Source organism: Lepisosteus oculatus, chromosome 22 (genome assembly GCF_040954835.1).
Source record: "Lepisosteus oculatus isolate fLepOcu1 chromosome 22, fLepOcu1.hap2, whole genome shotgun sequence".
In the NCBI taxonomy this organism is placed as follows: Eukaryota; Metazoa; Chordata; class Actinopteri; order Semionotiformes; family Lepisosteidae; genus Lepisosteus; species Lepisosteus oculatus.
The window spans coordinates 7,147,413-7,162,207 of NC_090717.1; the positions used below are offsets into that span (position 1 = coordinate 7,147,413).

Below are 14,795 nucleotides of genomic sequence, written 5' to 3' on the forward strand. Positions count from 1 at the left end.
TATTATTTTTATGCTGACTAGACACAAATATACAGTGCCTTGCGAAAGTATTTGGCCCCCTTGAACTTTTCAACCTTTTGCCACATTTCAGGCTTCAAACATAAAGATATAAATTTTTTATTTTATGTGAAGAATCACCAACAAGTGGGACACAATTGTGAAGTGGAACGAAATCTATTGGATTTTTGAAACTTTTTTAACTAATAAAAAAATGAAAAGTGGGGCGTGCAAAATTATTCGGCCCCCTTGCGTTAATACTTTGTAGAGCCACCTTTTGCTGCGATTACAGCTGCAAGTCGCTTGGGGTATGTCTCTATCAGTTTTGCACATCGAGAGACTGAAATTCTTGCCCATTCTTCCTTGCAAAACAGCTCGAGCTCAGTGAGGTTGGATGGAGAGCGTTTGTGAACAGCAGTTTTCAGCTCTTTCCACAGATTCTCGATTGGATTCAGGTCTGGACTTTGACTTGGCCATTCAAACACCTGGATACATTTATTTGTGAACCATTCCTTTGTAGATTTTGCTGTATGTTTGGGATCATTGTCTTGTTGGAAGATAAATCTCCGTCCCAGTTTCAGGTCTTTTGCAGACTCCAACAGGTTTTCATCCAGAATGGTCCTGTATTTGGCTGCATCCATCTTCCCCTCAATTTTAACCATCTTCCCTGTCCCTGCTGAAGAAAAGCAGGCCCAAACCATGATGCTGCCACCACCATGTTTGACAATGGGGATGGTGTGTTGAGGGTGATGAGCTGTGTTGCTTTTACGCCAAACATATCGTTTTGCATTGTGGCCAAAAAGTTCGATTTTGGTTTCATCTGACCAGAGCACCTTCTTCCACATGTTTGGGGTGTCTCCCAGGTGGCTTGTGGCAAACTTTAGACGAGACTTTTTATGGATATCTTTGAGAAATGGCTTTCTTCTTGCCACTCTTCCATAAAGGCCAGATTTGTGCTGTGTAAGACTGATTGTTGTCCTATGGACAGACTCTCCCACCTCAGCTGTAGTTCTCTGCAGTTCATCCAGAGTGATCATGGGCCTCTTGGCTGCATCTCTGATCAGTCTTCTCCTTGTCTGAGCTGAAAGTTTAGAGGGACGGCCAGGTCTTGGTAGATTTGCAGTGGTCTGATACTCCTTCCATTTCAAGATAATCGCTTGCACAGTGCTCCTTGGGATGTTTGAAGCTTGGGAAATCTTTTTGTATCCAAATCCGGCTTTAAACTTCTCCACAACAGTATTACGGACCTGCCTGGTGTGTTCCTTGGTCTTCATGATGCTCTCTGCGCTTTCAACAGAACCTTGAGACTATCACAGAGCATTTATACAGAGACTTGATTACACACAGGTGGATTCTATTTATCACCATCAGTCATTTAGGACAACATTGCATCATTCAGAGATCCTCGCTGAACTTCTGGAGTGAGTTTGCTGCACTGAAAGTAAAGGGGCCGAATAATTTTGCACGCCCCACTTTTCATTTTTTTATTAGTTAAAAAAGTTTCAAAAATCCAATAGATTTCGTTCCACTTCACAATTGTGTCCCACTTGTTGGTAATTCTTCACATAAAATAAAAAATTTATATCTTTATGTTTGAAGCCTGAAATGTGGCAAAAGGTTGAAAAGTTCAAGGGGGCCGAATACTTTCGCAAGGCACTGTACATCCATACTAAACCTGACATTGATGTGACTGTCTATTCTATCTCATTGCATCTCCGACGTAAAAACATGGATGACTCCAAATTCCCTTCATCTAAACTGTGACAAGACTGAAGTCATGCTTATTGGCACCCTTCATCAACTTTGTAAGGCCAATGCTGTAACCCTATCTGTGGATGGTACTGTACTTGAACTTCAGTCTAAACTGAAAGACTTGGGGGTAATATTTGATTCAGGCTTGACATTTGACCCACACATGCAACATATTGTCAAAACTCATATTGAATCTTTCTTTCATCTCCGAAATATCGCTAGACTATGTCCTATGTTATCGCTAACTGTGGCTGAAAAGCTGATCAACACATGTTTCTTCTCCTGAAACGACTACTGTAATGCTCTACTCGCTGGGGTTTCTAAATCCACATTGAACAAACTCCAGTATGTGCAAAATTCGGCAGCCAGAATCCTGACCAGGTCTAGTGCAAGTGATCACATTACTCCTATCCTGGAGTCCTTCCACTGGCTCCCTGTCAAGTTTTGTGTCGACTTTAAAATCCTCCTGCTCACCTATAAGGCTCTGCCTGGCTTGGCACCTTAGTACCTGTCTGAGCTATCATCCCCCTACTGTCCACCTCGCAACCTTCACTCTTCAAATTCTGGTCCCCTGTCCGTCCCCCAAGCCCATCTACACTCTATGGGTGACAGGGCCTTCTCCTGTTATGCTCCCAAGCTCTGGAACTCTATCCCTAAGGATATCAGAGAGTCACCTTCTCTAAACTCCTTCAAATCCACACTCAAAACCTTCTTCTTTAAGTGTCTTTACTTAACTGGTTCTGTGCCTCGCCCCCCTGCTCCTACTGTATTCAGTACTCCCATCATCATCATCATCATCATCATCATCATCATCATCATCATCAGGACTGTAATCCCAGGTTCTCATGATGCAGGTCCCCTTGATTGTGAGTGTGCAGAATCCTGGCCAGTCAATCACATATTTTTGGTGATATTTTTCTGTTTGGTTTTCATCCACTCAACATCAAACACCCAAAATATTTGAGATACATATTTTTTTCAATACAAAAATGGGCTCAGCTGTTAAACCGATCCCGTCACTGTTGGGCTCAGGGTCGCACATTCGTTGCCTACAGCTGAACAAACTCTGCTTTTCTGAGGAAGAAACCATTGCATTTCAATAGTTCAGTCTGCTTCACTGCTTCACTGTTAATTCTGAAGACATTCAGTTGCTTGTCTTTGCGCCTTTGGGGATTTTGAAAGCCGGAATCTGATGGCTGTATTGTGTTCTCGGTTCAAAACACAAATAGACACAAAATAGTGTCGAACGCTTGTCACTTCGGAACACTTCAATAAAACAAAATGGAGTATACACAATGTTATTTAAAGGCATGTGGAATTGTCGTTAAGTGTTTTATTCACAGAGAACTATCCGTAGACTATACTTTATTATTATACTATACTGTACTTTGAAATTACATCAGGTTGCTCAGATTTCTTTCAGCAAGAAGCTGCTTTGAGCAACAACAGGCACTGATATTTTCAAGACCATTACTGAAGCGTCAGGGGTGACCTAAAGATTTCTATACTAACAATCAGTACAACACCCGTCCACTTTTTCAGTCTTTTCCGTGGAATGTTTGGTTTTGTGGGTCCTAAAATAGAAACATCTAAGAAAATGTAAGGATAAAAACTGAAATGTAGGAGCTGTGTTCACTGTGATAAAGTTCTGGTGTATAAATATATCAAACGCATCCAGAAATGTAAATGAGCATTGCAGCCGGTTTCATTTTTCTTGATGTGCAATGTGCAAAGCGAATAAAGCACTCGGACATTCATGGGTGGCTTCTATTTTTGAATAAAAGAGAAAAAGCCGATAGGAACAGCAAGTTAAAGGAAACTCCGGACGAATAAAAGCCGTATGTCTGAATCATTCATCACCAAGGAAACTCTATGCATGAGCTTCACATCAGGAGCGGCTGAAATCCAGCCCCGTTACCTTGGTGATTCTTCAGTCCCATTCACTCTACCACAATCTCACAATCTTGAGAAATTCTCTGGCGTAATATACAAGTCTATTATAGACACGATAATATAACAAGAAACGGAATTGGAAACGGAATCCATAATTTTATATAGCATGCTTCGACTTTATTTGAACATGAAGTTAATCGTGTATTTAAATCATTAAATAACTTCTAGCTTACTTTTGAAGACGTCCTAGACTTTTTGGTACACGTAATGAAATGTTTTTAGAGTTTCATACTACTAAGTGCAGGTCTTCACAAAGCGTCTCTCTGCGCATTTTAAAAACTGTTGTTTTCGGAAAGTGCGAGCATTTGTCACGCAAAACCATGTCTTACGTTTGTGGCTTGAACTTGCTTTGATTTTTTTTCCCCCAGTGTGAAACAGGTCCTGCAGGGTACCTCATCTCCAGAGCGAAAAGCTTCCTCAGGCACGGCTACCCCTTGTCGAGTTCGCACTAGACTTGCGTTTTTTTCGACATTCGGGTTCTAGAGTTAGTTAATAAATATAGTTATTAACTGTAATGAATATAGTTAATAAAGTTTATTTTACACTTCCCAGAGCGTTAAAAAAAGGAGTTTCGAGATTCATCGCGGCTTAGTTTGTGTTTTTGTCTTTTGGAAATAATGTAATTTATAAATGAGAAGTGCAGAAAAAATCATTTTTCCAAACTGATATTCCACCAGCCTTTGGCCACCCCTTTCCATTTTACAGGCCCGTGTATTTGACACTGTTTTATTCTCCTAAAGAAAAGGCGTCGACATTTTTTTGGAAAAATTCTTATTCTACCTTTCCCTGCATAGTTACAGGTTACAAGTTACACAGGTATAGGTACATTCTTGTGTACGTATACCTCACATCTGAACCCCGTACTGGGGTGTTCATGTTTGACCAGGGCTGAGAGGCGGCTCTTAACGGAGAGCTTCAGCGTCACCCAGTCACCAGGCGTTTGCAATTTTGCTTCCAGGCACCCGCACAACTTCCACGCCCTTTTGAGATTTTGAGATTCAAGAAGACTGTGCCGCTTACTTCGCTCTTCTGAGGTGTTAGAATACGGTGTTATAGTAATCTAGCCCTCCGGGTTTTTTTTTTTAAAGAAGACCCCCGCTTTCTTTGACTGCTGTTGGCATTGCATTTCCAGAAATGAACTTGTAACTGCGAGGCGACTCTCGGTGATTTTGTTTTAATTCACCCTCTCGCTGTTTTGGAAACGTTCGGTTCAAGACCAACTAGGTAAGTACCACGGTCGTTATTGACTCTATTTGTATAGGAAAATGTATATGTTTTTCTTTTTTTAGCATTGGTTTAAGTGTAGATCGACTTCGATGCGAGAAACTTTCCAATCACTAATTCCTCGACGGATTGGTTAAGCACATGAGAGAGATTATCAGGTGTAGCTGGGCTACTTCCAAAGTGTAGGTTGCACATCCATTATCAGAAAACCGAGACCATGACCAAACCCGGCTTTCTTTGTGGGGTTAATTTTAAAACGTCCGATTTCTGGCAATATCCTAGACTACACGAAACTGATTTAGTGGTGATGTGGATTGTTACGAACCTTTTATCCGTTGAGTGCATAATATTTGTAAGTGTTATCTAGATGGAAGCTGATTTTGTTAGTATTTTAAATATGGTGATTTTGACTGCATTTGGTTTGAAATACGGCGGACGTTTGTGCGAACCGTTTTATAGTTGTGGTCTTATTTAACGAGATATTGCAGACATTTCTAATAACCAGAAATACCGTTTCTTGATGTATAAAGCCATACATCACCCAGCGTCCCCTCTGAGATATCTCAAGGCTGGTATGAGTAAGCATGCTTTCTGCTGTTTCAGGTAAATTCTCTTTCTCATAAACCGACGGATGTTTAGTTTGAAGTTATTGGATTAAAAAGACGTTACAATAGTGTTAGAGGAGACGAGAGAGATACAGTGGCCGGTGTCCTTGCAAGCAGCTTGAATAGAGGGTATGGCAGCGCTTTTAACTTTTAAAAACTGAGCAAATATCTTTGTTACCTTGGGACAGAATAGTTTTGTCATATAATGAGAATTGTGAGTGATTTTCCGAAACTAAAGTTTAGGGAGTGCCAGTATGAAAGACAAATATAAGCTATTGAAAAAGAGAAAAGAAGGTTTGACTTAAATAGGATTTAGAGGGTTTTTTTAGCACATTCAGCTTGTACTTGTGAAGATAGCGACCATTTTCTGAGCCCTAATTATTTTTGACATTTTGTGGAATTTAGTTAAAATTTGGAGTTGTGTAAGCTGACCGAGGGAGGAAACTTTGAGAAAAAGTAGGGAACTCAATAGAATTTTCTTTGCTTTTTGTTATTTAAACTATTTATTCTAAATGTCTTATACGACTTGGTAGTGTCTAGTAACTAAGAGTGAATACAATTATTTTCCATTTCTACAAAGTAGTTTTTTTTTTCTTGCTTAGCATATCAGAGTGACATATACTTCTCGTTTAGTAATAATAAAGTTATTTTATATAACAACTTTAGAAGTAGCTTCTCAAAGCAGTTTACAGTAAGAAAGAAAACAATGGCAGAAGATAAGAGTTAGCGTAATTAAAAACAAGATTTTAGAACGCAGTACAAGATGTAAAGGGGCAGACATCAATTAAGTAAAAGCCTTTCTGAAGAAGAGGGTTTAAAGTCTATATCCGTAAGCATTCAGAGTTGGTGACTCTTTGATATCCTTGGGGTTCTTTAGGGGGAGAGTCAGGAGAAGGCCCTGTCACCCACCGAGTGTAGACAGGCTTTGGGGACAAAGAGGGGACCCAAGCCTTGTTCAGATTAACAAAGGTTGCAAGCCATGCAGAGCCCTATAGGTGAGCATGAGGATTTTAGTGTTGCCATGAACCTGATAGGAAGCTGTTGCAAGGACGTCATGACAGGGGTAATGTGATCCTTTGGTCAGGATTCTATGTGCTGAATTCTGGAATCAGGGCAAACTGGTTTGGCTAACCAAAGACCCAGTAGATACTGTATAAGAACTCGACTGTATGTACTTTACTGTGATTTTGGAGTAAAGTGTACAACTGACTCTGCTTTTCATATTGGCAGATAGCTCATTAGACAGGTTTTCTCAGCGTTTCAAACTTCTGTTGCAAAAGTTAGTTTTTTACTCAAATCTGCTATCCTGTCAAATGGCAAAATCCTGCAAACTGTGATTCGTGAACATATTACACATCAAAGGAAGTCTAGATTTTAAAAAGACTGTGGGTGGAGGTTTGAACTTTTGATACATTCATATTAAAGGGTGTGTTTGCTTTGCCACATTTTAGATATTAAATTATTAACTGCACTGGGTTTACTTGGGTCTGTAAATGAGGTTCAGATTTAACTCTAGAGTATAACCACTTATCTACTATCCCACTGTTCACAATTTTTTTTCCAGTTATGTGCAATGGCCCTACCTATTTAATCAAACAAGATGTGGTTGTCACTGACGCACAGTGTTAAGCTGATTTGCTCAGTTTTCCCTAATCATGTCACAACTTTACTCCACCCACTCAAGGCAAATTCCCAAAGTAGCCTATGATGGTGGATATCAGTATGATAGGCATTGCTGGCATCTACCTAATGGTAAAGTACTGGTTGACAGATGATTTGACATTTGGAATTCTGGATCTAGGAGCTGTGGAAAATGCAACAGGCTCTGCTCTTTTAATTCGGTAGAAGGTTTGTTCAGTCTCTCTAGTTTTTCTTATAACTACAGTACTTTGTTGGTGTTGCTGCTTCTGTTATTAGACAGTTCTTCTAAATAAACATACATTACATAACATATGGAGGAAAACATTGTCCAGGAAACGCACTTTAACTATAGTAATGGAAGAGAAAATACTCAAGGATTAATTTAAATGTGAAAGTATAGTAAATGATTTGGGGTCTGATTTAGAGTTATTTAAGAGTAATGAAATGTATGTGTGCGGAGACAGGCAAAAATTTAAACTATTCACAGAAAAGTACAGCGAGTGGGGGAGAACGCAGTGTGTTTGTGAAATTTAAACTTAAAGAGACCCTTAAAGAATATTGTCTGCCTGACAGTATTGGAAAATGTTGATGTTAAAAGCTAGAATTAGTTTATTACTGTACGTTTGGATCTAGTAAATATGACCTGTCACCCATCTAACCTCTAAGGAGGGGAGAAAGTTGGATTTTGTTTAGGTCAGATTTTTATTTTAAACATCAGAACAGAGGCAAGATAAGCAATAAACAACAAAACAAGTTTAACCAGTTTTTCCCTTCCTCTCTGCCCAGACCCCACTATAATGAAAACTACACTAGTCTTTCTGTTAGAGAGAATACATATTGTCACTTAATACTTAACAAAGACCTTTTCGTTGGTGTTAGTTAAAAAGTCATGTTTTTTTTTTCTCTTGCAGAGCCATGAACTTTTGCAAATCAAGATCACTAAGGTTATCGACCTGGTACTTCCTGTTCTTTCTGCTCTTAATTTGCATTCTCTTTGTGAAAGTGGAATTTAGAACCAGTGATCCTGCATTCTCTACAGACAGTTCAGAAAGGGAAGCTTGGCAATTTTGGAAACATAATACCTTTTCAAAACCCACTTACACAACTGCAACGCCCCAGAAGCCCAGCTTCAATTGTGAGGTCAATGTCAGTGTCAATGACTCACTGATCCCTGAGGACCTTCCTGAAATGCATCGCACTTTCATGAAATACAAACACTGCAGGGAATTTCCGGTTTTGATTAAGCCCAAGAAGTGCGAAGATGACCTTTATCTCTTGCTTGCGATCAAGTCCACGGCGATCAACGTGGACCGGAGGGTTGCGATCAGGAACACCTGGGGCAAAGAGGTGGCCATAGGAGGCAAGAAAGTCAAGCTGGTGTTTCTCGTTGGCCAATCATCAGACAAAGTTAGAGCACACTCTCTGCACCAGCTCCTGTCCTACGAAAGCAAGCAGTTCAGAGATATACTGCAGTGGGACTTTGTGGACAATTTCTTCAACCTCACGCTCAAAGAAGTCAACTTCCTGTCTTGGTTCAGACAGGAGTGCCAGAGTGCCAAGTTTGTGTTCAAAGGGGACGATGACGTTTTTGTGAACACGGGTAACATTGTGGAGTACCTCAAGGACTTAAACCCTACGGAACATCTCTTTGTTGGCGATGTCATTTTTGTGGCCCATCCGATCAGAAACCCGAAAAACAAGTACTTTATCCCCAAGGAGATGTACTCCAAAAATACCTACCCTCCCTATGCTGGCGGAGGGGGTTACCTCATGTCTCGGAAGACTGTGGTGGGTTTAGATCTTACAGTCAAAGATGTTGAAATTTTCCCGATAGATGATGTCTTTGTTGGGATGTGCCTGCAGAGAATGAATGTGACCCTGGTCTTCCACCCTGGCTTCAAAACATTCGGAATTGGGCGGCCCGTCAATGCTTTTGACCCCTGTATATACAAAGAGCTCATGATCGTTCATAAACTGAGCCCCTTAGAAATGTGGATCATGTGGACTTTAGTAAATGATGAGAGCATGATATGTGCCAGATCTGTGATCAGTGAACAAAGGTCTCTGCAGTGAATGTGCTGCATAGTATTTTCTTGTTTCCCCTTTTTGCAATAAAAGGAAAAATGGAGATGGGGTGGGGTTTAAATAATAACTTGTAAGTATGAGCACTTATTGTGGGAAAAGTACATCTACATACCTGAAGTGCAGTGTAAGAGCTCATCTGTGGATAATGTCAGAGTCATCTCTCAGGCGCTGAAGGTTACTGGTTAGGGTGAGCAGGTGATATTAGTGAAATCCCAGCCAGTGTGTTTGTAACTGGGCCTTGTGAGTGGAAAGCATTGCAATTAAAAACACAATAGCTGGTTAGGAAAAGTATTTATATTTGCAACGTCTGCCACATTGACGGCATTTGTCATAAAGCCATAGCAGACAATAAAAATGAAGGATGGGCATTCAGTCATGTCACCTGTACCTCAGGAGCTCCTAGCTGAATCCCTCCTGACTCCTGTTTATGATGGCACTCATTATGAGAAAACGAGTTCAATTTGACACTGAAGAGTTTCATCGTTCCTTTGTTATAGAAAGTGGATTAAGATTTTTTCTCAGGAATGTTTCCCGTAGTTTTCAAGTCACAGCAATAAAGTTTCTATTAATCTCTAATGTTATGCCTATTATTCTTGTTATTGATATTAGCTTGATCTGTGTTCAGCTATTTTGAACCTGTTGGGGGAATATTAAACTTTTATATAACTTTGTTTTCATACATTTTAATTGAGTGTGACTGTGGCAGGGTTAAACTTTTGTATCTTTTTTTTTAAAACTGTTTCCAGTTAACAAAAATGACAGATGGCTATCACCAGACATAGGGCAACTGTGGAGCCTGTTGGACAGCTTATGCACTTTAATTTAAGATGTTTTCTTAGCTGAACCTTTTGTGTACTGCTTAATGTTAACTGTAACCACATATTATGTATACTTCCATCAGCACATTGGCTTTAGACTTCACATTAACAAAGAAATAAAACAATCCTGTGGAAAATAAACTGGGGGTAAAATATACTTTAATAATTGAATTGTTTGTCCTACTGAATAAATGTACATCAGTTCCATGCACTAAAGATTTGACCTTTTCTCTGAACTGATATTCATGACAGTCAGAACCAGTTCTACTGATTTGGTTTTTATGGGGGATAATTTCAGATCAGGATCTTTCTAGATTAATGTCTTAAACATGTATTTAATGAGAGCTTGGAGACTGCAAACTGTGTTATTTGGGTGACACTGGAGAAAAATAAACACATTTTTCAAAAACATGAAATAGTCCTACATTCTATAAATTTCTTTGCTTCTGGACCTAAATTTCACAGCTGGTATCTTCCTTCTTTATTACACCTTCAGGTCAAATATTTTTACTTCATTTATAAGATTATGTACTGTTGATGTGTATTTTTGTAATTATTTGCATCGAAGGAACTTTGAATGTGAGGAATATAGTATTATATAATGTGAGAGGAGGCTATTTGGCCCATCTTGTCTCTTTTGTGGTTAGCAGTTCAGTTTTTTCTTGAGAGAAGCCTGGCTATTGGCTTTACCATGGCTGGGTATGTTGTTCCCTACTCCTACAACCCTTTGGGTATAGAAGTACCCCCTGTTCTTGGTTTCAAAAGCACTACCGCTCAGTTTTCAATTGTGCCCTGTGATCAATTGTGAAGAGATCTACTGGGTTGAGCTTGTCAGTGCCTTTGAGGATTTGAACAAGACTGAAAGGGTTCAGTTCTTTCAGCCTGTCAGTATAAGACATTCCTCTAAGTCCCAGAAAGCCATCTGGTTTCTCTTACCTGCACTACTCTAGATCAGAAATTGTCTGTTTTGTAATTGTACTTGAATCCCTTACAATAATACCAATTAATATAATGACCTTTAATTTTTCTACTGTATGGCAATATATTTTTAATTCTTCTACAGTATATTCCAAGATATAAAATGTGTGGCTTTTGCCTTTTTTTATCCTGTTCGCAACATTGACAGTAAGCAGCGAACCCCAGTTCACCTGAAATCGGGCAAAAAAGAAACTAAAATAAATTCACATGCTGAAAGGGCTTTTAATCATTTAATCTCCGACTACCTGCCAGAGTACCTTCTTAATTTTGCGGTTTGATACCCGAACAGAAAGTCTGAAGCCAAGGTATATAGGTTTTTTTTTAAGCTCTTATATAGCTGAGCACCTTGGAGTGTGGTCAGCAGTGTTAGTCGTGAGGCAAATTACAAAATTAGACCATCTATGTAACTAAGGGCCAAGGTGAAACCAGAAAACAGCAGACTGTGCAGAAATTGAGTTTGCGACTCCTAAAAAAAACTGGTCTAAACTTTGCTGTTTAATTTAACTCTTAATATAACCTTTGTTATAAAGCCGTAAGTCAGGCCTACTCTTTCCTCATTGTTTTCCACTTGATGTTTTGTTTGCATAATCAGAAACACACCAACCAATTTACCCTTCTTATTGCTGTGTTTAATATGGACTAATAATGTTAGAACTGTGCTTTCGTGAAAATATCCTAAACAATCAAACAAAAGTGAAATATTACATGAGTTTAAAGTAGCCTTTCCTTACTTAAATAATTCCGAATACTCCAGCAAATCACCCTCACTCTTGTCAGTTGTCTAGCTGTGGTGTTCAGTCTGTGACAATAATGGCCTACTGTAGTTTTATACACTCATAGCTCTTTATTCCTTACTAGTTTTGTCTATCTGGGGTAGCTGCTATACCACAGTAAACTGTGGCAAGTTATACTGTAGTATACATGTACAAGTTAATTGCACACGATTCTGCTTTTTCCATATTTATATTTTTTACCAGAAGCATTTGTGAAACCAATTTCTTTGAAAGACCTTACGAATTTAAATCGTTAATGCTGGAAGAATCGCTTATTCTTTCAAATGAAACGTATTAAGGCGAAGATAATCGTCTTGTATTAGGAGGTTGGTTGTAATTAAGAGTTTATTTAGTGGGTTGTAATTTGTAATTCAGGATTTTAGTTGTGAGGAGTTTTTAAAACGTAATCAAAATGGAAAACGAGTCGGGGGTTCCGATATGTTCTGAAACCACAGTACCGGTTCGTTTTTCTGTATCTGAGAAATAAATAATTGTTCTCCAAGAGTTTCCGCTTAAACAATCATATCGCGTGTATAGACACTAGTAAGAAACGTGAATGGAAGACGGAAGAGGAAAAGAATAGTAGTTGCTGTTTAATATGACGACTTAAAGTTTACTCAAGAGCAGTAAAACTGTCAGCTGCTCCTTGGATTAAGAAAGCTTTACAAGCATCTTTCGTGTCTGGCGAGAACATGCGCAATTTGTGTTGCAAGTTTAAGTATCATTACATATTACATTTCAAAAGAATTTTATCTTTCCTGTGATAAAAAAGCGATAGTTAAACATTTGCTTTAAAATGCTGGTGCGTTTCCAACGTATTTCAACATCAGGAAGCTTAAACATTTCACGCAGGTTAAGTACTGTACTGTATATGCGTCCGAGCTGTTCGAGCAGACCTCTTCATTGTTTCATAGATTTTGCCCCGATATATTGAAATAATTTATAATTACAGCGTAAAACGTTTTGCTGTTTAAATAAAACAATGCACTAGATTAAATCAGAAATAACTCAATGACATTCGTCAGCATCCAATACTTAATGTTTAATTTTCAGGTGGCATTTATTCGAGTAAGTCATTTGTTTATCAGATGCAATGCAAGGTATATTCAGCATGGAAGTACGCTTGCTTTAAATCGGGTGCGTTCACAGGATCCAACAGATTTACAAAGAGCCCCCCCCTATTAAAACGCTATTGCCCCACCAGCCATAATATTCCACCAGAAAAAGAGAGATGTACAGTACCTAGAATCTCATCAATCGGCTTTGCTTTCCTCGCACATTTTAATCCGACAGAAACCGTTCAAGCTGCAAAATGTTTTGAATGCAAATATCAACGTTCTACAAGAAAATGTAGTATAATAATTATACTCTATCTGTAAGTTAATAAAAACATTACAGGAGATCTGATTTTTTATAACATTTGAGAAAAAACGTTCTATTTGATGATAAAGTATTATATTGTAGCGCGGGCAATAAGTTCAAACTGTGCAACTGTGCCTTTATTGAGGTCACTTGGCAGTATAGTTAAGCATCGAGATGATTTCATTCACAAAGTAATGAAGCAAAAAGGTTCTGTAAGGAGACGAATGAATAGTAATCACCTTGATTTTAGTTTAGAGCATTTTTGTAATTAGAACAACGTACCTGACACTGAACACGTCTGTTATTACTACATTCTACTGCAAAACGTTGAAAATGTTTTTTATAGGAGGTGTTCACCAAGTTGAATATACTGGTACCGGGTGATACAAAGAAACATCTAGTTTTTTATCATTTATCACTATGTACGATATGACGTGTGAAGCTGAGCAAACTTAATGTTAAAGGTTTTCAAGAAATGTAAAGAAATCATAACAGTACTGTACTATTGGCCAATATTTATTGAATTTTAGATAAGATTGTAGATTAAAGGGTTAAAAAGAAAGTAAAAACTGAAAAGAATTATGGACCATTTAAAATAGTATATTTATTTTTTATATTTATCGGGGTTTTTTGTAGGATGCTAACGATCACATTGCTACCACAGTCCTTCTGGTACGAAATTGAATTGGGGAATACATTTATAACATCATTAAATTTTTGTTTTCCCAGATATGTGATGCTACACTTCATATCATTCTTCCCGGAATAGTAAAACATACTGTATCATAAAAGTTGAGTTGTTTCACGTTAACATATTTCTATCCTACAGATGAAAAGGCAAACAAAAGTCAGATTAGTCTTAGAACATTTTCACGCTATCTAATTGAAGGCCTTCCTTTGGTAATGGAAGCTTAATCATTAACTTTTGAGTTATTTTAGCAGTTTTATATCACTTGTGTTAAAGACGTGTCTGGCAGTGCATGGGTAGTCACTGTACCTCCTTCGAAATATCAAAAGTTGAGAACTCTTTTAAAAAGTCCATTATTTCCATACAGTATTAAATACAAAGATTGCCGCTAAAACAGATTTCTGACAATTGGAAAGAATTGATTCCTTAGTACTTTAACAGCACTTGTAACAAAGTAAGTGGATTATTACTCTGTAATCCCAGAAAAACTTGGAAAAGAAACGTGGTTTAAACGTTGGATATCAACATGTGAATTGAGTGAATATCCCTCTGGGCTTGTTTTATTCCCTTGCTCAAATCAGTGAATTCAACGGGGGGTGGCGACCTCTAAATAACTATTAATTTAGAATATATTCCAACACGAGGCTACAGATACTACCTGCCGTGCATGAGTGATACCAGTTTTTACGCCGTTCGTCATCGTCCATTTCAATCATGCAATCTGCATTTGCAGCACAGAGGCACTCAGACTTCCAGACTCCTGCTACAGTACATACTGTATAGTACTGTGCTCCCGTTTCTAGTGCAGTTCTTAGAAGATACGGGATTCCAATGATCTCCTACAGTCCGCTAAACCCACTAAAACCAATTAGGTAGAAACATTCCAAACAATGAGATAATAATAGATGTTATACATATA

The 14,795-nt window shown here is 38.4% G+C and overlaps 1 protein-coding gene across 1 annotated transcript; it reads left to right on the forward strand.

Moving 5' to 3' along the window:
• The first annotated feature begins 4,491 nt into the window (after positions 1–4,491).
• Positions 4,492–10,491, forward strand: LOC102683209 (N-acetyllactosaminide beta-1,3-N-acetylglucosaminyltransferase 4). The gene is made up of 2 exons (XM_069182166.1): positions 4,492–4,926; positions 8,084–10,491. Exon 2 carries the CDS (start codon positions 8,088–8,090, stop codon positions 9,243–9,245), a length of 1,158 nt encoding a protein of 385 aa, XP_069038267.1. The 5' UTR covers positions 4,492–4,926; positions 8,084–8,087; the 3' UTR covers positions 9,246–10,491.
• The last annotated feature ends 4,304 nt before the right edge of the window (positions 10,492–14,795 follow it).